The following is a 26,882-nucleotide window of genomic DNA, read 5'->3' as shown; positions in this document are numbered from 1 at the left end:
TGTCCAATATAAGCCATAAAGTCGGCAACTTTGTTAACTTCACGAAAGCAATGTTTAATTATCACTTCATCAAAGAACTGAAGATCTAATTTTACATTCTTGATAATACTAGAAATTTCCCAAGGAATTTGCCAAGTACTACGTATTGACGTATTGAGTTGATAACACATAAATTATCACCTTCTACAATTAACTTCGAGATTCCTAAGTATTTAGCTGCTAAAAGATTCCTAAGTATTTAGCTGCTAAAAGATTCCTAAGTATTTAGCTGCTAAAAAGCCTTCTTTTAAAGCGAGAGCTTCAGCAACAAGAATACTATTAGATCCGCACTTTTTTGCTCCTGGCAAAACGACTTTTCCATTATGATCTCTTATAGAATATCCTAGAGCAGCTTTATTACCATCTATTTTTGATCCGTCAAAATTTAGCTTTAGAAACCCATTTTTAGGTTTCTCCCACCAAATTTCTTCCTTTGTAGTATTTCTAACTGACACGTCTCTATCAGGATTGTTAAGATCCTTATGTCTAGTCTCATTCCAAATCCAAACCCGATTTGTTACCTCTAAAACCCCTCCATTTAATTTTGTGTTTTTACCTTCTTCCCTCATTAACTATCACACTACTCTCACTCTCTCATTCATGGCTACTTTCTCTTTCTCTCTCAATAACTCCCTTTCTTCCTCAATTTGCAAAATACCCTCTTTGTAATTCAGTGTTCTCACCTAATTTTCGAAATTTGAGCAACTTTGATGCTTCAAAACAAATCAAATTCTTCTTAAATTAGCTATTTCAGCATAATTTTTCCATTTTTTTGTTACTGTTTTACAGGAATGAGAGGCGGATTGTTGATTTATCTCACCAAGCTCCAATCTTTCAGCTGTTTTCTTGTATTATTCTGTAAGTTCTTGTAGCTCATACACTCTTGATTGATTTTAATGTATGGTTATATGTTTAATTTGTGATTTTAATTAATTGGGTTAAATTGCATTAATGAATTCAGCTAAATTTCTGGGTTTATTTTGCGGAAATTTGTGATTTTTGTGATGTTTAGCATCTTTTGAGAAATGGGTATTTCATAGCATTGTTTGTTTTCTGGTGGATATATGTTGCTTACAGGATTCGAACCCAGGTCATGAGTACCACCCCTCATCCCCTCGTGACTTTACCCGCTAGGCTAGTTGATATCTGCTATTTCATGGATTAGCATTGTAGTGTGTGGTTGAAAGGTGAAATCTTTAGTGTTAATTTTAGGTAATGTTTGTTTAGCTGTGTAGAAATTAGTGCTGTTTTTGGAGAGATGGGGAAATAATTGATTTAATTGGGATACTACATTGTGGTTGAAGACCTCTATAGTTTTGGTTCATGTGTTGTTTGTTCTAGGGTGGTAGAGTAATGGAAGGGGATGGAAGGGAATGAGGTCATTTCCGTCGAAATTCTACAATGGAGGGTTTTGAATTACTCCCTCTGTCTCGATCATTTGTTTTTCTTTGATTAAAATGCCCCTCATAATGAATATGAAAGGTAAACAAATGACTGAGACGGAAAGAGTAGCTTTTAGGCCGAAAAGATGGATCCCTCGATTTTCCTCTAGCCAAACTTAATAGTCCCACAATGGAAGTTGCCCTTCCTTTACCCTCCACATCTCTCCATCTAGTCGAGGCCTAAATGAGCCTTGCCTGCTATATTCAACCTCGGAGTAGATTTCATTGGTATTTGTTTTATCGTAAAGTTATAGGTTCTTCTAGTATTGTCATTTCAAGTATGAATTTTTGTGGCTCTATTGAATGCTTAAGCGTACGTCAGGGGCCTCAGGCTCTTCAATTCAAGCAGGAATTATAGTATTTCGGCTGCCAGCTCTCAAAATTTAATCAACGTATGATAGCAAAGTTCACTAGATTGTATCCTTGATGTTTAAGTTTGCGTAACTAGCTCTCAAAATTTATCAACGTAGAGATAAGACTTGTTGTTCTTCCTTTCTTTAGTCTTATGGAATTATGTCTGTGTATCAACTGGTTTCCGCTGCCAGCTTGACAGATATAGATGTATAGAACTCCACGACTTTCTTTGTAAGAACATATTACATATGTGTTGTTTAACTGTTAATCCACCGAGCAAGTGAGCATAGGTATCTAAGTTTTTGGTAATGGTTGAACATATGGCAAACGATTTTGTCCCATTGTCATGTTAAGTAAGTTATTATAGGGTGTCATATTATCAAATTAAATCATTACTCAAAAACTTTAATGTTTGCTTTTGGTCTTAGATAAACATATCGAAGACATCGTCTTGCAATCAATAAATGTTGCTTTTAGATTTTAGGGCCGGATTCTGTTATTAAAATTTAGATTTTTTCATGCATAGAATTGTCTTTCTGAAGGTCCTTATTTCGGAGTATTTTACTAATAAATTTACGAAGCTTATCATGGCTAACAAAAACTCTGGTGCAGATTTCAATGTATCATATTGTTCCCAATTAAATGATCTCAGCGGTTCCGCCCCAGATGGCTTCTTGCCCATGTCACCAGAAGGAGGTCCTCAACCCCTTTTCCCCTTTTTGGCACCTTCACCTTTGTCTCCATTTACAAATAGCACTATTCCTAAATTATCAGGTACGATAGTACATATGGTAACCATCTTTTTGCTCAAGTACGAGTACTCTCTTCATTCTATTTATATGGTCCGCATTTGACCTTTATGGTCAAGTCAAAGTCTCCATTTTAAACGATATTTTCTCACAATATTCAATAGCTAAATTTTTAAGATTAATATCGAAAAAAAACAGTTTTTTATTTGATGAATCAAACATGGTAAGTGAGGATCTCCTATCCCATTTATCTCTCCTTGTGACTCATTTGAAATATTTAAAATGGACAATAAATGTGTTATCTTGGTAATGTGGTCAAGAGGATAGATAAATTGGGTAAGGCACGGGATACCAAAGGGACAAATGATCCTCACTCAAGTGTTACATGGCATTTCTACTAACACCCGAAGAAATTAATGGTCAAAGTTGATATAGGTCGACTATCAAAGTTAAAAGGGTAAATTTGGGATTGAGGTCGTATTTGAGTGCTAGAATTCTTCACTTAGGTTGCCTCTTGTTCTCTGCAGGAGTGTGTCCTTTTGACTTCTCTGCTTCTGAAAATCTTATGGGTATAACATCAACCGACTGTTTCACTGCTTTCGCACCATTCTTGGCTAATGTAATATGCTGTCCTCAGTTACAAGCCACCTTAGCTGTTTTAGTAGGTCAGTCTAGTAAAGATACAAAACTTCTTGCTCTCAATAAGACGCTCGCAAGTAATTGCCTCTCGGATGTTGACCAAGTACTAGTGAGTCAAGGTGCGAATGACAATCTTCAACAAATCTGCAATATTCATTCATCCAACCTAACCGAAGGCTCGTGTCCTGTCAAAGATGTTAGTGAGTTTGAGGCAACCGTGAATACTTCTAAGCTTCTTGCTGCATGCGGCAAGATTAATCTCGTGGATGAATGTTGTACCCAAACTTGTCAGAACGCTATATCTGAAGCTGCTCAGAATATTACCTCCAAAGATGGTGATCTGGGTAAAGTCCCTCAGCTTTCAGTTATTGCTGAAGATTGTACAACCATTGTTCAAAGGTGGTTGGCAAGTAAGCTTCACCCTTCACGTGCAAAAGAAGTACTAAGGGGGCTGACAAATTGCAATATCAACAAAGGTGAGTACGCAACCAAGTTTTTAACTTTCCCTCTGAATGATCTGCTGCCTAGGATGTGTAGAAAAGTTCCGTCCAAGTACTATCCGAATACATATCCTACAGAACTCATACATGAGCCGATAAATGTAAAATTTCCCCATTCTAAACGTGGAGGTCTGGGACCCTTTCTTTTGGTAGACTGAGGGGAATATAATGGTGCTTTCAGAGGCTTATTTAAAAACTCAATTTCCTAAACTGTTTTATTTTGCTATGATACTTCGAATCTGAACTCTGGTAGCGTGTCTGACACCCCGACTGCCCGTATTGCATGACAGTCCGACCCTTCATTTGGGTTCAGAAACATAAAACTTTTTCACAGATAGTCGTGTTCGACGCTCAATTGCAGTGGAGTCGAAGTGACATAGATATCTATTCCAATTGACAAACTCAAATCTGACTTGACAAAATTTAGTGATTTTGTGCCGTTATCAAGACCATATTACTAGGCATCCTTCGTCTGCTTATACGACGGTCTTTTGTTATTTTTTTGAATTCACAGTGTGTCCGTTAGCTCTTCCCGATACTAAGCTTGTGGTGAAGAAATGTGCCAATGTAATAAGTGATAAAGTAGCATGCTGTAGTGAGCTCGAAAGCTACTTGAGTCACTTGCAGAACCAGAGCTTCATCACTAACTTGCAAGCCGTCAATTGTGCCGCTGCGCTTGGGATGAAGTTACAATTGCAGAATGTCACCTCAAATGTTTATAACCTTTGTTCTGTGAGCCTTAAGAAATTTTCCCTCCAAGGTATTTCATTCTTGCTTCTTCATTTCTCTATGCATTTCGATCTTTTCGTTTGGAAATTATTCTTGCAAGACTAATGTGTTTTTCCTTGTTTGTTCGACGCTATCTGATGGATGACAACTTCAACAGCTGGAATCCAAGGTAATTTCTCTGATGATTATACGGTGATGTCTATCGACTAGTTTCGTAATACATACGACATGATAGATGAACCATCTCAACCAAAACCTTAAGGTGATGGTTGAGGCCCAACTATTATAAATATTCCTATTACGCTCCCTCACTCAAATGCCCATTGGGCTTGAAGAGTGGTTGGTTAGTTGGTTGTGCACCGGCTCCCCCGTACCGTGTGCTGGAATTCCACTTCGAGTTTTTGAGGAGTTTTGAGGTTGCCAGGATTTGAACCCGTGACCTTCGGTCACACCGGCTCTGATACCATGATAGATGAACCATCTCAACCAAAACCTTAAGGTTATGGTTGAGGCCCAACTATTATAAATATTCCTATTACGACATTCGTTGCCTATTTAGTTACTATGTCACTTTTTAGTTAATGTTTTTGACACCTGCTCTTTAACTAAAGTATAGTTACACTTTTCGTTTCTTTGGCATGGTTTTGGTTCAGAGTCCGGATGTCTTCTACAGAGCATGCCATCAGATGTGACTTTCGACCAGACTACAGGAATTACCTTCCTGTGCGACCTGAATGACAACATTCCAGCTACCTGGCCTTCTGCAAATCAATTGACATCAACATCTTGCAGTAAAAGTATTCACTCGTTACCACTCTTCCGCTTTTCTCCCCTTTTTGTTAATTAACTCAACCATCAATCATTGACTAACGTTGACCGAATTGTTTGCATCGCAGCAGTGAACATTCCTGCACTTCCCGCTGCTGCTTCTGGACAAAATGGTCAGCTTGATCCCTTTCGCTTTTTAGTTTTTAAACCGTCTTGCATGAATGCTGTGCTCAATGCTTTTCTGGAAATTTGCATAATAAAGTGTTGTACTTTCCGATCCCTTTCATTTCTGAAACGTCTTATGCATGTAACTGAATTGTTCTCAGGTCGGCGCATGAAACACCATGTGTACTATTTCCTCATCTTTCTGTTAGCAGTTCCAGCTCTTGTATAAGTAGATCTCGGTACAAAAACAAAGTATCACGCAGAATCGACTTGTTTGTATAAGTTAATGGAGACTACAAAAACCCGAAGGATATTCTGGTTTTGGAGAAGAGCTGAAATCGGGTGATGTGATTTTTATTTCTTCATAGTAGTTGTAGAATTATTTTTCCGAAGAGATGTGTGGTTAGATTTTGTATAGATAGCTGTGAAATTCATAAGAACATTCTCTTTATAAACAATCATACTAATGTATAATTTATTCGACGGTTGTACCCTATGTATATTTTTCCATGGCTCCAAAGGATAAATGTTCCGAAATTTAGGTACTCCCTCGTTTATTATCGTAATAATCTCGGCTTGTAACATTTTTTTTTCTTTCGAGTTCATACCGAGTAGTATAAGCTAGTCAATATATAACATAAGCTAGTTTTGCTGATAAAATCATCGCTCGGTGATATGGTTTCGGAAAACTCGGTCCTTTTTAGTGTATTAAACATATATAGGGAGTACTAACCTAAATCTGTAATCTATGGAACCGAGTGAAAAGCAAGATATACGAACCTACCTGTGTGAAAAACTCGACACTCGGACTCTTTATAAAATTTATATTCCTTCACCTACCCGTGTATAACACTCGATACTCGAACATTGTAGGAAACTCGAATAACTCGGTTTAAGCCACAAGCCCACAATATGTATTTACGGCCTTTTTATTTTATTTTATTTTATTTTTTATTTATGAAAATTGTTGAGTTGAGCACTTGGATACGATCAGTAAAGAATACATTTGAACAAGTTTGAGTAACATAGACAGATAGATTGAGGATATTCGAGTTACTTATTTTGTATGGAATAAGTATTTTAAACGAACTCCCCTTTTTACAAATTATGAGATTTTCTAATTCTTACGTTTTATGGGGGCAACCAAACAACACCTTAGTATAATGTTTTTTTTTTTTTAATAAAAGGAACGTCTCATAGGCTCACATTATAAAATATCTTATTCTATAATCTGTGTAACGTAAACTCGGTAGTAGTTAGACGCTATGACAACCATGCATACACGTCCGTTGATGTTTTGGTGGTTGAATAAATAGCAACGTATGTAGTACTGTACCAAGTTGTGTGGGGTGCTTTTGGTATTGCACATTTGCACTCCCTAGATTTGGGCAGTTTACCTTAACTGCTGAAAACTGTAGCCTGAACAATTGGTCTCTAGATACTGATCAAATAATTCAATATCCTGACTTGTAGTAAGTTGTGTAGTAAGTTAGTTGAAAACGTCATTAATGCAATGTCTGATCTCCACACATTTACACTCGAGTCCTCTATACAGTAGACAATTAGTAAAATATTGCGGAGTAGGAGATATGAAAAATGTGATAACGTCACTAGCTGGTACTAAATTTTAGTATTTTATGTGAGAACGGTGGTACTAAGTTCAGTATCACATGTCACCCTCACCCTGGTATACCTATTCTTGTTTCTTATTCCTATTATATATACTCCCTCCATACCAGACCAATGGTAACATTGACCGTTTTGCCACTATTCATGGCCGTAGGGAATCTTCGATATTATTCTTAATCTATAAGACAAAATATAGTCATGCGAGATCTTGTTTGATTTATCGTCATGAATGCTATAAGAATATCCAATTTTTATAATTTTTAATAATGTGTAACAAAAGATATTTACGTTGCAAAACGTGTCTCGACAATTGTGAAAAAGTCAATGTTACCATTGATGTGGTATGGAGGGAGTACATATGTAGACCTGGGGACACGTCGGGTTTGAGTCAGCCCGAGCCGGGTCGAGCCTAACTCATCTAGCTCCAAACCAGCCGATGGGAGAGGCGGGCCAGGTCGGGCTAGCGAGGGTTAGCTCAATCCTGGCCCTGAACTGGCAAAACCATTTCTATCTTTCTTAATTTGTTTTTTGGCGGGCTCGGAGCGGGTTGAGATGCAAAAGTTAGGCCTAAAAAGGCCCAAGAGAGTCACACCGGGCCGGGCTATTGTAACAGACTGCAGGCTGAGGAAAGTGTAGCATATGAGCCGGACCGGGCCAGCCCACCCAAATAACCAGGTCTAATATATATATATATGTCTCAATATGTTTGGTATGTAAGCAACCAAGACATCCACACAAAATAGAATCACAATATATGGATTCTAAAGGGAAAGACGACTATAACGAACACCTACTCCCTTCGCCATCATCACAACCACAACCACCACCACCACCTCAAATCGGCGAGGATGTAAACTCGGCCCTCGAAAAAACCCTTTCGAACCGTGACTTAGCCACAGTCCAACGATGGTGGCTAGCGACATGGCTCGAAATGAAATACTTAATCCCATTAGCAGGACCAGCCATAGTAGTATACTTACTTAACAACGTTATATCGGTTTCGACACAAATATTTTGTGGACATCTTGGTAATCTTGAGCTTGCTGCTGCTTCTCTTGGTAATACTGGCATTCAAGTCTTAGCTTATGGCCTCATGGTATATATACGTTCTTCTTTTATTATGTTCATTTTACATTTCGTTTTATTTAATTTATTTTGTCTTAAACTAATTATCGTTCTTGGACCGTAAATAATCATTACTGTCGGATTTAAGCATTTAATACCTTCTATATGCGGTATTAACTTAGGAATTAAGTATTAAATTACACATTACTCAATGTAGTTAATAAAAATACCGTCTAGTTAGTAGGTAGATAGATTAGACGAGTAACTTTTTAGTTACTCGTGTTCTCCTAAAATTAGGATTTCTGTTAGAATATAAAACAAATCAAGGAACTTCAACCATCAGCTTAAGCTTTTGGTTGAGATGGTTTCTTGACATGGTATCAGAGCCTGGTGACCGAAAGTTCACGGGTTCGAATCCCACCCCCTCTATTCTAAAGTGGATAATCAGAACAGGCCAGAGAATCTCGCCGGCACCCACAAAAGAGGGCCTTCGTGTGAGGGGGAGTGTTAGAATATAAAACAAATCAAGGAACTTCAACCATCAGCTTAAGTTTTTGGTTGAGATGATTTCTTGACAATTTCTTGTATAAGGTTTATAGGTAATGTTGCCTTATATCTTACTAAAACATCCCTACTAAAAAATGTTTCAATGATTAGGGTGATTTATAGAGGCGTAAATGCATAATATTGTTTTAATTTGATGATTATGAATTTTATTCAATAATTTTCGGTTTTTTTTAGAACATTTACTCTGAAATTAATCTATGGTTATAAACATAAAAAAAAGAAGCCGAAAGTTCAGTACAAAGTGGCGGAGCCCTTCGTTTTGTGGGGGGAATTCCATTAGTTGCGAATTGGTAATGCCGTAAAATAAATGTTGAAAAAATCGAAAATATTAACTAAGAAATTTCAAATTTTTTAATGTTTAACAGGGACAAACGCCCATGCTAGCCCCCTAAATCTGCCATTGTCAGTAAACGTCTCTTATTTGAATTTTAGTAGTGTGTGATAATCTTAGTCTCAAATTTGCATCATTTAGTCAAATACTTGGGATTTGGCAAGACATTTCTTCCCTATCAATTCAAATACTAGGGATTTGGCAATCAAGCATCTCTATGGTGGGAGTGGGTGACATTGAAAAGACCTTACACTTTGAATTTTATTAGGAGAATATGTTGTCCCCTTTCAATCACTCTAAATCATTCACGCCTCTCGATTATTGCCTCCGTTTATTTCATTTCCATGCATTTGTTCAATATATATAATAATATGAAGAGTATTTAATAAAATGTATGAAAATGAAATGAATACATGGTATACTAATTTCCGTCTAAAATGAAATACGAAAAATTAACTTTTAATTTTACGACAATCTCATGTAAGTTTTCATTATCGACTACTACTAGTCTAATTACATGAACATAATACAAATGTAGCTCGGGATGGGAAGCGCAGTAGAGACATTATGTGGACAAGCATACGGGGCAAACAAATACGATATGCTCGGAATTTACATGCAAAGATCGACGATCCTCCTAACCGTCACCGCAATACCATTAACAATGGTCTACATATTCTCAAAGGACATCCTCTTAATACTAGGAGAGCCAGAGGACATAGCTTCAATGGCCCAAATTTTCATACTTGGGCTAATTCCACAAATATTCGCCTACGCTTGTAATTTCCCAATCCAAAAATTCCTCCAAGCCCAATCCATTGTCTTCCCTAGCGCGTACATCTCAGTCGCGGCCCTAGTGTTTCACATTTTCGCGTCTTGGTTTGTGATGTTCAAGTTGGGTTGGGGTTTGCTTGGAGCTTCATTGGTACTTAGTTTCTCTTGGTGGATAATTGTGGTGGCTCAATTTGTATATATAGTGTGTAATAGTCGGTTTAAGTATACTTGGACCGGGTTCAGTTCATCCGCTTTTAGCGGGCTTTGGCCTTTTCTCAAGTTATCCACTTCGTCGGCCGTGATGCTCTGCTTGGAGACTTGGTATTTCCAAATTTTGGTGTTGATTGCTGGATTGTTTGACAATGCTCAGCTTGCTTTGGACTCCCTCTCTGTAAGGTATGATCATTCACATAAAACGACTCGTTAAACAGCTGTCAACTTGCTTAGTTGGTAAAGTCGTGGACGGTGGTACTCATGACCTGTGTTCAAATCTGCCCTCGTGGCTCCCTTAACACGAAAAAAACGGGATATTCTCCCGTGTACCTCTGAACTTTTTCGTTAAACTTTGACTGACAATAGTTCTGTGTTACGAGTTCAGAAAACGGTAATTTTTTTTTTCAAACCAATTATCTCGTCAAGACCTTGAATTTGAAGAAAAAATTCACCGCTTTTTGAACTTTTAGCCAGTAGTTATGGTTGGTCAAAACTTTTTTAACGTATAAACTTTGACCGACCATAATTTCCGACTACGAGTTGATACGTCGGTGAATTCTTTTTCAAAATGAAGACCTCTTAAAGACGGTCAATTTGAAAAATAAGTTTATCGTATTCTGAACTTGTAGCCAAAAGTTATTGACGGTCAAAGTTTTTTTTTCAAGAAAAGAGGTGTACATCTTAGGAAATGAAAAAGTTGAGGGGTACACGAGAGAATAGCTAAAAATTCGATTCTGACCCATACCATGTTATATAGACTCGGGTTTTTTAGGTACTGGATTAATTTTGTTCTAAATGTGTGTAAATTTTGTGATGGCAGCATGTCAATATCAGGATGGGTGTTCATGATCTCACTGGGATTCAATGCAGCTGCAAGGTTAGTATACGGCGGTCTTTTATATCAGACGGTCTTATACAAGAATTTCCAGATGTTATTATAATGCTATGTTTTGGCTTGTGCAATGTTGATAGTGTAAGGGTGAGTAATGAGCTAGGAGCAAGGCATCCAAAGTCAGCATCATTTTCAGTAGTGGCAGTAACAGCAATGTCGTCCATCATCGCGCTAATATGCGCTATCCTTGTAATCATTTTCCGGTATCAGCTCAGTTATATCTTCACTGGTGGTACTGAAGTTTCTAATGCAGTTGCTGAACTGTCTCCTTATCTAGCCATCTCCATGTTACTCAATGGTGTTCAACCTGTTTTATCAGGTATTACAAGTGTACTGTCATGGTAACTACTAATATAGTTAGTAGTAAACTTAATCAATCTGATGCTGATAAGGTAGCCACAAGGGCGATTTTGATGCTGACGGGATTTAAACCCAGGTCATGAGTACCATCGCTCATGACTTTACCAACTAAGCTAGTTAACATCTGCATCTATTACGACGTACTCGTATATAATATGTCATTAGTTTTACTTGTACTTGAAGGTGTGGCAGTTGGATGTGGATGGCAAACATTTGTTGCCTATGTAAATGTGGGATGCTATTATGTGGTTGGGATACCTCTTGGTGTGCTCCTTGGTTTTTACTTTAATCTCGGAGTTAAGGTATATATCGTTCTTCTCATATACTGTCAATTAAGTAATAGTTTTTCTAACATGTGCTCGTAAAGAGATTTATTGTCAAACTTTTCATTTAAGTCTCTTTTAACACGTCCTTATAGGGCACATGTTAGAAAAACCGAGTAACTAGCTTCTTAAATTAGTCATAGAACGAGTGCTAATTTTCCTTAATCGAGTTTAATTTATTGTTTTTTTGTGTTTCCAAAATTCATTATGTTAGGGATTATGGGGAGGAATGATTGGAGGTACAATAATTCAAACTTTGATCTTATTATGGGTCACCTACAGGACTGATTGGGAAAAAGAGGTAAGTTTTATCATATTTTGGTTTTCGATTCTTATTACTAAGCAAGTTTATTTAGTCTAATAAGTCAAGGCGCAGGCGCGAAGCTAAGAAGCAATGCGTAATTAAGAACAGGATTGTCATCAAGTATTGAGTGATAATGAGGTTAAATTTGTTATTTGTAGGTAGAGAAGGCCGTACAACGACTAAATACATGGGACGCGAAGAAAGTGCCTCTTCTCGAGTAAATCATGAATAATGACAACTATATATGAGCAATGCGGTGTGTGAAGCAATATCACATTCATTCGGAGGCACCAGACAGCTGCAACTCCGACATGCAAAAATGAGTGGCGTAGCAGTTTAAAGGCTTCCTAGAGATAAATGCATGTATCGAAAAGGCGATACAATGCACAAGAATAAGAACCGGAACTTCACTACATTATTGGTTTCATAGGAAGAAAAATGATGGCAGTTCATTTAGTTTAGTTTTTCTGAATCAATTTTTACGACTACAACCCATTTTTAACGCGGTTAACCCTTGGTTATAGATGTCTGTGAATCACAGCGGGTTCTACGGGTGCTTTTGAATTCCGTCAGCCCTGTGGTCACGGTTATTGTTCAATTAATGCTATTTCCATTGTAATGTACCTAGCGGGGACGGTCGCAAGGCTGAATTCTCAGCTAGCGTCACTTGTTTTTTTTGGGATATTCTACATGGTACCCCTCAACTTTTCGACTTTCTACGTGGTACCCCTACACTTTTTAAAACATACATGGTACCCCTAATTGTTGTCATTATGACTAAGTATACCCCTAAACTTTATTTTCCGTCAATTAAACTCAGTTTTAGGCATTAAGTGATGACTTGGACGCGTAACCAAGTTTGTTACTCATCATCCTAATAGAGCCTAATAGAGTCCGTCAATTAAACTTTATTTGAGCCTAATAGAGTCCTTATGTCATGGGATGATAAATGACAAGCTTGGTTACGCGTCCAAGTAATCACGTAACGCCTAAAACTGAGTTTAATTGACGGAAAATAAAGTTTAGGGGTATACTTAGTCATAATGACAACAATTAGGGGTACCATGTATGTTTTAAAAAGTGTAGGGGTACCATATAGAAAGTCAAAAAATTGAGGGGTACCATGTAGAATATCCTTTTTTTTTTTGGTTGACCAGGAGTATCCCCTACTGACAGTTGGGACAATTTCCTTCAAGGTATTGAAGGCAATTTAATGGGTTGACCCCTCCGAAGTTTGGCTTTTTTATTCGCAAGAGTAGGAATCGAACCCATGACCACTTGTTTAAGAGATGAGAGTCCTTATCACTCAGACCAGCCAACTTTGGTGTGGGTTATATGCAGGTTATCAACCGAGTGTGAAGAGGCGACACTGCCCTTGACTCGGAAAATCTGCTTAACATATTGCTGCTTGGTAGTGTTTAGTATTCACTGGTGTGTTTTCGTCACCTATGAAACTCCGTTAATATGTAGGCAACCGGTATTATCAAACAGAACATGCATCGTTGTCTACTTTCCGATTCAGTATAAATTCCTTAGGGATCCCATCTAAGAAAATGATTATAATGACAAACAATGTGAGTTATGTGACAACAGATGGAAAACCTGCAAAACAGAATGACACAATTGACCATACCAACATCTATCACCACAACTTGGTAGATTTATAATTATTTCCTCCTCCGACGACGACTTTCATTGTTTAGGACCTTATTCATTTATCACTGAAATATGGGCCGTTGTTGCTCAGTATGTGGATTATATATTTGATGTATTACCACCAACTAGTTTTATTCCCGTGCAAAAAATGCACGGGTCGTAATAGCAGGCGCTATTATTAGATACATGAACATATAATTGAGCGTGATTAAGCGTTCAATACCGTGACAGTATAAATAGTCCATATTTGGACATTTGAATATCAGATAATATACAACCGTATTTTGTTAGAATTATATTAAAAGTATTTGACATGTTAGACCCGTTGAATGTATGTAAAATTGTAAATTGCAACATTTATATAAATTGTGACATTTTAACTTATGTTTTAACATAAGCAATTAAAATAGAAATAAGAGATAAAAATAAAAGGAATTGATTTGAGGAGAGAAGGTAATTAAATAGTATAGGAGACATGGCGGGGCCTACATGTAAAAACTCATCAGCCAATCAAAAGCCAAGAAAAAACTTGGCTTTTTTTTTTTTTTGATGACGAGGGGTTGAATCCCCCCGGTTAGGGATGGCAATGGGTAGGGTCTGGGTAGGGTCCGCCTAGACCCGGACCCGACCCGAGATTTTTCCTTTGGACCCGTACCCGACCCAGACCCGCAAGGGTCTAAAATTTGAGGACCCATACCCGGACCCTATGGGTAAGGGTAGGGTCTGGGTCTACCCGCGGGTCCGAGTTTCAACCACTTTAATAACAAGATTAACAGTTATAGGGTCTATAATATTAAAAAAAACAAAAAAAATCATACTACTTTAACATTATGAGTTTATTAATCTGCCGTTAATGGTTGTTGTCGGTCGCCGGCTATTAGAGAGGTGGTTGCCAGTCGCGTATCAGTGTTGTGGTGGTGGTTTTCTTGTGTCAGTGGTGGAGTGGTGGTATTGTCAGAAGAGTTTGGTTGGGTTTTATCCCTTTATGGGATGAGGGAAGAGAAATATACTTTAGTTGGGTTTCTACAGTCTGCCAGTATGAATTCAGAAAAGTTGTAATTTTGATTTTTTTTCTTTAATAAAGGGTCTAAGGGTCGGGTATGGGTCTCATAACTTAGACCCGGACCCGAAATATTTTCTTAAGACCCATACCCGACCCATACCCATTGGGTCTGAAAAAATGAGACCCATACCCGACCCATTAGGGTCCGACCCTCAGGGTCTGGGTCGGGTCCCCGACCCACTGCCATCCCTACCCCCGGTCCATGCATTCCCGCACCACCACATGGACCCTGTAAGCCACCCCCTTCGGGGGCTGCAGTGGCCAAGTGATCATCGCCACATGGACCCTGTAAGCCACCCCCTTCGGGGGCTGCAGTGGCCAAGTGATCATCGCCCCAGCTGGTAGTCGAACCCGGGACCTCTCAACTCCTGCACTTCTGCAAGCTTCAAGGTTTAACCCGGCTACCACTGGACTAACACCACTTGGTTTAAAAACTTGGCTTTTATACTATGTAGATTTTATAGTTTTTGAGCATTAGGATAAAAATTTTGAGTTTTGTTTTAAAAATTTTGAGTTTTACTATAAAGTTTTTGAGTTTATTTACTTAAACATTAAGCTCTAAAAAATTACAATAAAACTCAAAAACATTACATATAAGTTTAGTAAAATTTGAGTTTTGATGGAAAAAAATTAAAATTTAACTTATAAAATTTAATAAGCTCAAAAAAAATCTACATATGCTCAAAAATTAATAAAGTTTGAGGTAATAAGCTCAAAAAATATAAATATATGCTCAAAAACAAAAAAGTTGGAGGTAATACCTCCGATGTATGTTCCTTTTTCTCGTTGTTGCTAGGGCTGGGCAAAATTATACGATACGGTTTTATTATACGTATCCGATGCGCTATATGAATTCGATACGAATTTCCGGATATCCGATACGAATTTCCGGATATCGATACGGTTGTTTAAAAACCCTATAGGATAAGGATCGGTAAAATATGAAACCGGATATACGATATCCGATACAGTTGCCTTTTTTCTAGAATAAAATATATACATAAATCACAAAATATGTAATATGTTGGCGATTACACCTTATTAGTATTAAACTTTGTAAGTTATTTACTCTTATAACTTTTTAAAACGCTTTTAAATTACTAAAAAAAACCAACAATCACACATAGAAAAGGAAAAAAAATATATGAAATTACATAAGTTAGCCTGAAAATCGGATACCGGATATACGGTTTCCGTATATACGGAAAAACAATATCGAATAAGGATACTAAAAAAGAAGATTTAAAAAACCGGATATCCGAGACGATTTTCAAAACCGTATCGAATATCCGATTTGCTCACCCCAAATTGTTGCCAATCATTTATCTATAGATCTTTGAAATACTCCGTATAATTAATGACACATATCTTGATCAAATAATGGCTTGAAGTCAGTGGCGTATCCATAAATTGGACAGAGGGGATGTGATCGAAAACTCAATAACTTATAAAATATCAAGATAATTACATATCTTATTAAGATTTTCGTAAGGACTGGAGTTAAAATTCAAACATAGAAAAAAAAAACTAAGCTCAAATTGTAAAGCACTATTTTTTTTATTTTGTCAAAATGTAATGCACTATTAATAACAGAAATTATCATTAAACTTAGTCTAGTGGTTAAGAATGAATTAAAATGGAGATAGAATGGACAATATTATAAGTCAAAAATACGAATTTTTCACCCCGATATTCTACTATCCTTGCGGCTCATTTGACACGGGAAAAAAAAATTAATAATAGAGAATATTTGTATATTCTATTGTCATAAAAATTTGTATAAACCAATCCAAAAAATTTGTTGCCAAAAAGTATATTACTTAAATTTCTTTTAAACGCAATTATATATTTTAACCAGATGAGTTTTTTATCAAAATATATATATATATATATATATATATATATTTTTTTTTTTTTGGTTACTTATCAAAATATATTTATGATTACATAAAAAGGATGTTTGAAAGCAAAAATTTAAAAATACAAACAAAACAAGTTGTCTACAAGTCAACGCTTGACATCGCACCGTCCAACCGTGGAGTGAAATCAACGCTTGACATCGCATGCACTGCAAAACTGCGCGATTGGGTTAGCACGACCCTCACTTCGCGCATCTAAAACGTGATGCGTAACAAAAGCCATTAACACAAATACCAACACTAACCAATAGCTGGTTGGCGCAGTGGTAGTATGGGGCTGCGCTTGGTAGGGGGGTCTGCGGATCGATCCCCCCCACAACTGCGATTGAGAGGGATTTAAATACCGTAATCCTTGGACACGCCCCGAAATCCGGATTAGTCAGTCCAATGTGGTTCGGATTATCGGATGGTTTAGACCAAAAAAAAAAAAATACTAACTCATTGCTTAGATGATACGTAACAAAGCCATTAACTCATTGCTTAGATCATGCGTATATACAATAATGGATGTAATGAAAAATTCTTGGGTATACCGGGTGTACAAGATTATATTTTACATAGATTTTGCTTTATTATTTATGAAGAGTTTGCGTAGTTCTAATGATCTTATTGGCTAGGGTGTACGATGACGTGGTACACCCGGTGTACCAAAGAATTTGTGACGGTCGCATATGAGCTTTTGTTTAAAAATAATATACTCCGTAAAAGTATATTAATGACGGTATTTTAACATTTTTAATATATCGCTATCCTGCTGATTTCCTCTTATTCAGGATGCAAGAACAATCAGATTAGGAAAAATTCTTATGTCTTCCGAGATGATTTTTTCATATTAGAGAACCAATTAAAAATCAAGATGTGTACTACAAAGCCCAAGTGGTGAAAAGGAAGAACTTCTCCGAGCAACATTGAAGGGATAAAAGTCATAAAACAAACTACGTCTTTATATAATTATATTCTCTCGCATACCGAATGTATAATATAATAATAATACCTGATACTTAGATATTGGTGGATTCTTGGACACCTAATTTTAGGTCAAAATATGTAGGTATATATTTTTATGAGAATTGCTTAGTTCACTACTCTGTATATGTGGATACATATCCGTATCGGATATTTCTAAACGAGTTGAAAAGTAACATAGGTTGAAATATTATCTGAATTCGAGTTCGGCTCGAAATTTTGTAGCTCGAGCTTGGGCTCGGCTCGAAGTTTTTCGAGCCTAAAAATTTGAAGCTCGAGTTCAACTCGGTAAAAGCTCGAGCCAAGCTCGAGTTTGTTTTGTCATTATATTATTTTCACTTTCTCACCTTTTTAATCTAACTAAATATAAATATTTTTAAAAGTCAAATAAGATTATAAAAAACTAAAAAATACGGTGCTAGTGATTTAAAACTATATAGTATAATTAATTTGTATAACTTTCTTTAATTACATTGAAGTCCCTTGGTTTCTGGATTTAATATATATAGTATTGATGTACTCATAAAAGACTAAATAACATATAATTTGAACAATCCCAAACGAGCTTTTGAGCCGAGCCATGCCAAGCTCGGGCTTGGCTCGTATTTAGCCAAGCTCGAGCTCGAGATCGGTTTGACCGAGCATGAGCCGAGCTTTGAGCGAGTCGATTCAGAATGCTCGATAAACCGGCTCAAATCATTTACAGCCTTACTCACGATTTTGTATTGCGCATAGAGGCAGGATGAATAGGTAGCCAAGGTAGGTATTGCGTATCCCGTCCCTTACGGCACTTGTCCAACTATGTAAGGACTCGATTTCATTGTTTGGTAGTGAAATGAGAGGTTGTAGCAGCAGCTTTTAATATGATGGTTTTCATTGCATCTTCTAGTACCAGAGCAAATTCAGCATAATTTGTTACAGTAGTATTACTCGACTGTATGGCCTTGCCGGAAGTTCCCAGAGAGTTAGAAAACATGTTAATAGTTGAGTACTAGTGTAACATGCATTCATCGTGTACCATATGATTGCTTCGGGTTCTAAAGGGCAATCTTCCTTTATCTTTAGACTCGCATCCATGGACTAACATCTGTTATAACAGAAGCAAGAAAGAACAAAAAAAAAACAATAAAGAGACAAACGCACAGATTTACGTGGTTCACTAACGGTGTGTTAGCTACGTCCACAGGGCAGAAGGGAGAGAGTTTTATTGATATGTGAGGAGTTTTCAGATTACAGATTCAGACGGTATCACTACTACAAATACAGGCAACCACAACGCCCCTTTAACAACGAGTATTCACGAAAATCACAATAGACGTTGTAGAATGTATGGCGCGAATTTTAGTAAAATAAATTACAACGGGTATGGTTATAAAAACCGTTGTTATTAGTTTTAACAACGGGTCACACATGAACAACCGTTGTTAATAATTTGGCGCAAAATTGGCGCAAAGTTAGTGAAAAGTAATCACAACGGTTGATTTTGGAACCCGTTGTTAAAACATATTTCACAACGGTTGTTGTTTAATAACCGTTGTCAATACTTTCCATACTATAAACCACACAAAACAAGTCTCATTGCAGCCCACAAAACACAACCCTTAATACACAAACACAAACACAGCAGACAAACAAACACAAAACACATACACACTCTCTTTCTCTCTTTCTCTCTTTCTCTCTTTCTCATCGTCCCTTTATCTTCTCGCCGTCACTGTGATTTCATCGTCTATTACGTTCTGTATTTATCAGGTAAATCTCGCCGTCACTGTTAGTTTCATCGTCATTATTTTCTTTTTCTATTTATTTCTTTTGCATGTATGTGTTTGTATCGACCATTATGTTATTTGTTTAAGTATTGTTCGCATAATTAGTTAGTAAAACAATGAAGAAGCAAGATGAAGAAGTAAGATAAACATAATTAATATATATATATATATATATTTATAAATACATAAATTAAAAAAAAAATTACATATGTAAAAATGCAATTCTTATATATTCATAGAGGATCTTATTATGCTCTATCGTATCCGTCCTCTCCTCCTTAGCTATTTGGAGGTTCCGTTCAAAGATTTGCTATATCGTCATATAGCCGCAATCGCCGCTTTGCTCCGTCAAGCCATCTTCTTTGGCGTACTTCGGTGGGATCGAGCATCCGCAAGGTAGCTCCTGAAACTTTCCTCAATATGGAGGAACCGGCGGATGAAGTTGTTGTTGTTCTCGATCATGGTAAGAGTCTTAAGGATGAAATCATTCATTTTGTTGGAGTTTTTGAGTTTGTTTTGAAAGATTAAGTAGAGTTTGTTTTAGCAGTTAGGGTTTGGAGATATGAATATATTGAGATAATGGAAATGTTAGTTGAGATATGCAATGTATTTATATACTAAGCAATGTGTGGGTTGATTTGCTTTTTAATTAATATATATGTTAGGAAGTTGTGCCATAATCATCATCATATATCTCTCAATAATGTCGCTTTCAAATCTTATTACTAACCCTTCTCATTCCATATTATCCGTTCATATGTACAAAGATGTCGGTAATAATGCATGCATCGAATTCTAACAGGCCGTAATTATGCATGCATCTAGTAATATTTAATTTAATTTTTTTTTTATTTTTTAAGAACAAACAACAACGGTTATTGTAAAACAACCCGTTGTCGTTAGTTATAACAACGGTTTTGTATATTAAAACCCGTTGTTATAACTTTCCCCCCAAAATTGAGTCACACTTTCCACAACGGGTTTTTATACTTAAAACCGTTGTTAATAGTTTTCACAACGGTTTCCTTAATAAAACTAACCGTTGTTAAAACCTTCTACAACGGTAGCTTTAACAACGTCCGCTTTTTTATATAACAACGGTTTTTGACCGTTGTTATAGCCTGTATCTGTAGTAGTGTATGATAAGCATAACTGCTAGGTAGAGGATTAGAGAGTTTATATAATACTCTCTAAACCTAATACAGAATGACCTAATAAAGGCCCAAGACAGACCTAGCCCAATAACAGATACGGATACCGTTTAAGTTTCGGGGGCGGTTAACAGAATCAAGGCACAAACCCAACAACATCTTTAGACTCGCATCCATTACCCGTCACTTGCTCCGACCCGTCTTCAGCAAGACTAACATGTGTCAGGACTAACGTCTTCAACATTACCCGTCACTTGCTCCGACCCGGCTTCGGGTTCGTAAGGACTCGATTTCATTGTTAGTCTTGCTGAAGACGGGTCGGAGCAAGTGACGGGTAATGCCACTCACAAAACGGATAGGGGGACAAGGTGAGGGCATCCCCATGTGTTTCCCTCTCTCCTCTATTTGGGTCATTTGTGAGAGAAAATGGTATCCGGATACGTGTCGTCTTCAATGAGATTTTGTGATAAAACTTTGTGTTTTATAAATAAATTAAAATAATAATAATAATAATAATAATAATAATATTATGTCTCTCCTTTCTTCTTTTCTGATAAATTAATAATTAAAACACTAATAAAAGTGATAATGGTTTATCGAAAATGTGATTTAAGATCACATATATTTATATTACTATGGAATATCAATGCAAATTGTCTAATTTGCATAATATCAAGTTAAAGAGGCTACGCTCAAGAAAACGAAGAAGAAGCTTTTGTTGTGTGGGAACTTACATGATATAGAATTATTTGAATAAATCTCAACTATGATAGTATAATATGTGCAAATCATTGACCGTTACCACATTTTGATCTGGACCGACCTTTTCTCTTTAGATCAACATCCACTTTGGCTACAAAAAATAAGTGTGAAGTTGTTTTTCTCTCTCTAGTTTTCTCTCCCCTTCTCTCTAAAAAACAAAATCCTAAATCCTCCCCCTTTGCTGCCGCCGTTCTCCTCCTTCGTCCCACCGCCACCCATCAACCCCCTACCATGTCGCCGGGGATGGGGTCTCTCAAGACCTTTCTCCGGCGACCCGTCTCCTCTCTTCCGATTAACCCTCCTCCCCTTTCTTACCCACACCCGGTTCTGGATCGTACGGTCCGCCTGTTTTCTCGGTCTGCGTGGTGTATGTGGGCTGTTCGGGTCTTATCGAACGAGTTTGTTGAGGTGGTGTGGCAGGGTGGTGCTTGGATCTGACGGTGTTGTGGGGTTGGTAGGGAGGCGGTGGCTTCCGTTTTTTTCTCCTATGTTCCGCTTTGTTTCCTTTATGTTTTTGTTTAATTTCCGCTTTCGTTTTTGTTTCGTCTCTCTTTCTGAGGGCTCTGTCCCCGTCTATCGGTGGTGTCCTTCTTTCAGTTTGAGAGCTTTCGTTTTCTGGTTCGTTTGCAGTTTTCTAATAAGTCAGCAGAAGATCAGCGTTGTTATAGATCGTTATATGGTTTTACATATTTTACCCGATTCATGGCTACATTCAATCACGTCAGAAGAAATGGATACTCGTCAAGGAAGATTCGGAGACACTCTTATGGATGAAAGCCTTTTGCGGCGAATCAATGATAGAGACTCTGTTGCAGTGTTTCATTCTTTGAACAAGAATTTATTTCCTATGGTTGTAATCGATTTGTATCCCGATTGAACTTGGCATATTGATAAGTGCATATTTTATATACTTTCATCCCCTATATTAGCTTCATTTTAATTGTTATTTAGCACTAATCATAGTGTCATAAGCTAATATTTGTTGTTCTAGTGTACTTGCTTGTCTTAACATGTTTTTGTAGGAATCTAAGCATTTAGAGGCTTTTTCCTATCATTTTATACACTAAGTTCATCAAGCTAAACAAGATCAAGTGTTGGACTAAGCATGGAGCATTGGATTGGGTTTTGCATGGAGAAATTGATGGATTAGTATGAGAAATGCAAATGTTGCCAACAAACAAAGTCAAAGCCCAAATGTTCAAGTCCAAGTCAAGGTGGAAAGCATAAGATTCCAACATGCTTAGGATGCTTTTTGGGAGCTCTAAAGATGTTAGATGGAGCATTTACCCGGGTGCATTAAGGGTCATTAATCACGCACTTAGGATTCCTCAAGCAATTAAGTGAGGAATTAAGCGAAAATACCCGGAAACACACGACCCCGATCGGGGCCACCCAACCCCGATCGGGGCCGCATGCATCTTGCTCGTTTACGTTTTTTATCCTCTCCTATAAATAGGAGAGGTGTTCCAAGGTCTTTGCTATCGAATTTTACGTCCAAGTTTTAGTTTACAATAGCCTTAAGCATTATAATTCTCTCAATAGTTTTCATATTAGTTTACAAATTAGTTAATCTTGTAGTTCTTCAAACATTTGGTTCTAAGTTATTTCAAGCTTTTGGTTATACATTGTTCTTCCATACAAGTTCTCTACTTTTAAGGTATTTTTACTTATAGTTTATATCTCTACATTTCTATTTCAGTTTATACATAGTTTATAATTAAATAATTTGTTTAGATTACTTTAGTTTAATTCTTCCACATGTTAAATCAATTAGTTTACATAAATCATACAATTATGTTCACCATTTCTCTCAATTTAGTTTGCAATTTACACTTTAGTATAAGTAGCTAAATTTCCTAGTCTAAGGGCTAGGGGAGCTATGCATAAATTTAATATATAAACATGATAAAATAAGTTAATAATAATATTGTTCATATTGCTTCTATCACATGCTTGCATCGTCACGTTTAATCGTTGTTTAAGGCCTTATTCAAATGATTAAGTTTGTTCATTCGTTCTATAAGTCGAGAGGCACGGAATTGAATTAGACAAAGCATGTATAGTAGGACGACCTAGTCATGGACGAGAGTTTCTCTAGGACCCGGTCTATGGTAGATGCTAATGCCGCAAGGTGGGTATCCTTAAACCTAAGCAATTGACAATGTTATTAGTACCGAATTTATCATAATCATATGTTTACTTTTGCATGTGTGACCCGAACCCCTTAGACTCTCTTTTATTATATAATTTACACCATTATTGTTATTAATCATCAAACAACCAAACCAATACCAAATCGTAATCGACCTTGATAAAAATCTACCCATAGCAATTCACGAAGTAATTCCCGTTTCCTTGTGTTCGACCCCTATTGCTACATTAACTTGTTGTCTAGGGTAATTATCTTTGCATAGATACGCGATAAGCCTATCAAATTTTGGCGCCGTTGCCAGGGAAACGGTTTTATTGCTTATTGAATTGTCGATTTTTATCTTGTTTTTCTTTGTCTTGAGGAACACTTGTTCCTTGAGACCGTTACTTATCATTTTCCTAGAAATTGTTGTCTTATGCCCAGGTCCTCTCGTAGTGGAGAATTGCTTTCACCTGATTCCGAGCCCGAAAAAACCTTTAGGAGAAGACGATGGTTTTGGAAGGAAGTGAAAGAAGCCACTTCTCCCGTACAAGTTGAAAGTGCTAGAAAGTCTTACTTAGACGATCTAGAGGTTCTTGAAGAGGAGGAGGTTTCTTGTTCGTCGACTCCACCATCACCACCATCTACTACCAAAAAGATGGTGAGACTTTCCGATCACTCAAAGTCCACCGCGGCCATGCTTCCGGCCGGAATCACAACCACTCAAATCACCGCGCCGGACTTCGAGATCAAACCGGCTTTTATTAGCCTTGTGGAGAGAAAGCAATTTGTAGGAAGTCCTTTGGAGGATCCCAATTTGCATGTGCAAAATTTTTGTGACTATTGCTCCATGATCCGTCAAACGGGCGTCACCCTAGCCCAAATAAGGGAAATACTTTTCCCTTTCTCTTTAAAGGACAAGGCCAAGCTTTGGATCAATAGCCTTGACCGCACCACCTTGGGAATCACCAATTGGGAGACATTAGCTCTTGCTTTTTATCAAAAGTTTTTTCCACCGGAGAAAACTCAAACCTTGAGAAACCAAATCACCGGATTCCGTCAACAAGCTCTTGAGAGCTTATATGAAGCTTGGGAGAGGTACAAAGAGCTTCGAAGGCAATGCCCACATCATGGGCTATATGATTGGTTTCTAGCAATAACATTCTACAATGGATGTTGTGCCGAGTCCCGAAGGATTCTTGATTCCGCCAACAATGGGCGGTTTGATCAAATTGACACCGATCTTGCTCATTCCACGATCGAATCTATGGCGGTCCATGATGCCCAATATGTCAATTCCCGAGTTGTGCCATCCAAAGGTAAAGAAGAATCCTCTAACAACTCCGTTTTGCTAGCTCAAATTGCCTTGCTCCAACAACAATTGGCGGAGAGAGATGCTAAAGATTCCACTCAACAACTCAATGTTGTGTCTTCAACGAGCCAAATCATCGTTTGTGATGGATGTGGAGGTGCGGGTCATTACGCCGCTCATTGTCGAGCCCCCATTGAAGAGGTAAATGCTTTTCAAGCTTTTAGACAAAGTTCATATCCACCAGGTACATTTTCCAACACCTATAACCCGAATTCAAAATTCCATCCGAACTTGTCTTACAATAGCAACAATGTGCTTAACCCTCAACCTCCACCACAACAAAATGCCTATGTTCCTCAACAACAAAAGTATATCCCTCCACCGGGTTATCAAAATCAACAAAGGCCCCCACAAAACAATTACCAACAAAATCCACCACAAAATGGCCAACAAAACAATCAAGGAGTTGGTAAGCTCGAGGGCATGATAATCCAAATGCAAAGGGACTTGTTGGCTCAAATTCAAAAAAATGATCAAGCTCACAGTGCCGCGGTCAAGATGTTGGAACAACAAGTGGCTCAACTAGCCGCTTCTAGCTCTCAAAGGAAGAACAGTCAACTACCTCCCCAAGGTGAGCAACCACATGAAACTGTTAATTCTATTTCCTTGAGAAGTGGCACAAACTATGATGGGTTATTCATGACTTTGGATGAAGAGGTGGTTAAAAAAGCCAAGCTTGGGGGAAATGACAAAAAGAAGGCTAGTGACGAGCCTATTGTTAAAGATCGTGTGTCATTTCCTCATCGATTGTTGATGCTAAAGAGGAAGAGCAAGCTTGATGCCAAAGATGTTGGGTCTCCTATGCCCGTAGATGATGACAAGGTGATTGTTGAAGAAGTCTCTTCTAATGCTAAGGAGAGTGATGCCATTTCAAAGAAGGTGAGTGCTTCCAAAGAGAATGAGAAAGAGAATGAGAAAGATGTGGAGGATGCTCCTCCAAAGGAAGTTTTTCAAGTGCCATTTCCCCATCGTCTAGCAAAGCACGAGGAGGAAGGTAAGTTTGCTAAATTTTTAGAAGTTTGTAAGAATTTGCAAGTCACCATCCCGTTTATGGAATTGATTACCCAAGTCCCTTCCTATTCAAAGTTTATGAAGGAAATCCTCTCAAATAAGCGATCCTTCAATGAGGTTGAGACCATTGCTTTCACCGAAGAGTGTAGTGCACTCTTACAAAACAAGTCTCCCCCGAAAATTAAGGACCCCGGTAGCTATTCTATTCCTTGCACTATAGGCAAATATACCATTGATAAGGCCCTTTGCGACCTAGGTGCTAGTGTAAGTGTCATGCCCTATTCCCTTTGTGAAAAACTTAACATGGGTGCTTTAAAATGCACAAGTATTACATTGCAAATGGCGGACCGTTCTTTAAAGCGACCTCTAGGTGTCTTAGAAGATGTTCCCGTCAAAGTTGGCAAGTTTTTCATACCCGTTAACTTACTCATACTTTATATGGCCGAGGACTCACAAACCCCAATTATATTGGGTAGGCCATTTTTACGCACCGCGGGTGCGTTAATTGATGTGAAAAATGGGAGGTTGACGTTGGAAGTGGGTGATGACCGGGTTTCCTTTAGCAAAAACAACACCGTTAGAAGCCCAATGTTACAAGAGTCTTGTTATTTATTTAGCACTGTGGACTCTTCTTTTGCCTCTACTATGCTTGGATCCTCACTAATGGATCCGTTAGAGGACGATATGGGTGTTGTTTGCTTTGTAGGTGACGATTCTAAGGGCACTATTGCTAAGAGTGCCGAAAAGAAGAAGCGGAGATTTTATTTGAACAATTTCAAATGGTTGCGGAATGCTAAAGGAGTTATGACATGGAGCTTGGTTGGTAGCAAGCTCAAGAACAAAACTTGAATCAAATAGCTTCTTACGTCGTGCGGGACGTTAAACCAGCGCTTCTTGGGAGGCAACCCAAGCTTTTTATTTGTTTTTATTTATTTCCTGCAATTTATTGTTTTTCGTAGATTAGTAATAAAAATATTCGACTTAACGATATTTCTTTTGTGATTTCTAGGTGAAAATGGAGAAAGGAGAAATTGGAGTGCACTTGACACGCAACCCCATGCAATAACCCTGAAGGGAATTAAATCAACGCGGAAAAGAGTCAAAATCCGAAGAGGAGGTCAACCCCGATCGGGGTCGTGGTTCTGGGATTTCCCGGCCTTCTTTTTTATACGGGTGAAAAAAAAAGGTGATCAAATTCTTTCGATTATTTTCACACCCGATGGTATTTTCTCTTCTTTT

At 37.6% G+C, this 26,882-nt stretch overlaps 2 protein-coding genes and 1 non-coding gene across 7 annotated transcripts; 2 read left to right on the top strand and 1 right to left on the bottom strand.

The window, feature by feature from the left end:
• The first annotated feature begins 593 nt into the window (after nucleotides 1-593).
• On the top strand, nucleotides 594-5,905 carry LOC141593076 (putative GPI-anchored protein At1g61900). 4 transcript variants are annotated; one of them, XM_074414022.1, is made up of 8 exons: nucleotides 631-897; nucleotides 2,448-2,609; nucleotides 3,112-3,699; nucleotides 4,238-4,483; nucleotides 4,610-4,621; nucleotides 5,106-5,249; nucleotides 5,349-5,393; nucleotides 5,547-5,905. In XM_074414022.1, exons 1-8 carry the CDS (start codon nucleotides 831-833, stop codon nucleotides 5,612-5,614), a joined length of 1,332 nt encoding a protein of 443 aa, XP_074270123.1. In that variant the 5' UTR covers nucleotides 631-830; the 3' UTR covers nucleotides 5,615-5,905. The 4 variants fall into 4 exon arrangements, with proteins under 4 accessions (XP_074270125.1, XP_074270123.1, XP_074270124.1 ...); XM_074414023.1 differs by having other exon boundaries at nucleotides 5,352-5,393; nucleotides 5,547-5,728; XM_074414024.1 differs by lacking the exon at nucleotides 4,610-4,621 and having other exon boundaries at nucleotides 594-897.
• A 1,823-nt stretch (nucleotides 5,906-7,728) lies between these two features.
• Nucleotides 7,729-12,354, top strand: LOC141593073 (protein DETOXIFICATION 40-like). 2 transcript variants are annotated; one of them, XM_074414017.1, is made up of 7 exons: nucleotides 7,729-8,110; nucleotides 9,516-10,147; nucleotides 10,785-10,841; nucleotides 10,937-11,175; nucleotides 11,400-11,518; nucleotides 11,754-11,840; nucleotides 12,002-12,354. In XM_074414017.1, exons 1-7 carry the CDS (start codon nucleotides 7,769-7,771, stop codon nucleotides 12,062-12,064), a joined length of 1,539 nt encoding a protein of 512 aa, XP_074270118.1. In that variant the 5' UTR covers nucleotides 7,729-7,768; the 3' UTR covers nucleotides 12,065-12,354. The 2 variants fall into 2 exon arrangements, with proteins under 2 accessions (XP_074270118.1, XP_074270117.1); XM_074414016.1 differs by having other exon boundaries at nucleotides 11,382-11,518.
• Nucleotides 12,355-24,289: 11,935 nt separating this feature from the next.
• Nucleotides 24,290-24,397, bottom strand: LOC141593425 (small nucleolar RNA R71). Its single transcript, XR_012521508.1, has one exon. It is a non-coding gene; the product is annotated as a small nucleolar RNA R71 (small nucleolar RNA).
• Nucleotides 24,398-26,882: the final 2,485 nt, after the last annotated feature.

Source organism: Silene latifolia, chromosome 7 (assembly GCF_048544455.1).
Source record: "Silene latifolia isolate original U9 population chromosome 7, ASM4854445v1, whole genome shotgun sequence".
In the NCBI taxonomy this organism is placed as follows: domain Eukaryota; kingdom Viridiplantae; phylum Streptophyta; class Magnoliopsida; order Caryophyllales; family Caryophyllaceae; genus Silene; species Silene latifolia.
Note: the sequence above shows the minus strand (reverse complement) of the source record. Positions and strands in the feature narration are given on the sequence as shown.

Coding starts and splice junctions, on each gene's coding strand:
- LOC141593076 (XM_074414022.1), top strand. CDS start 831: ATGAGAGGCGGATTGTTGATTTATCTCACCAAGCTCCAATCTTTCAGC. Junction 2,610..3,111: donor CACTATTCCTAAATTATCAG/GTACGATAGTAC, acceptor TGTTCTCTGCAG/GAGTGTGTCCTTTTGACTTC. Junction 3,700..4,237: donor AAATTGCAATATCAACAAAG/GTGAGTACGCAA, acceptor TTGAATTCACAG/TGTGTCCGTTAGCTCTTCCC.
- LOC141593073 (XM_074414016.1), top strand. CDS start 7,769: ATGGATTCTAAAGGGAAAGACGACTATAACGAACACCTACTCCCTTCG. Junction 8,111..9,515: donor TCTTAGCTTATGGCCTCATG/GTATATATACGT, acceptor ATACAAATGTAG/CTCGGGATGGGAAGCGCAGT. Junction 11,519..11,753: donor ACTTTAATCTCGGAGTTAAG/GTATATATCGTT, acceptor TCATTATGTTAG/GGATTATGGGGAGGAATGAT.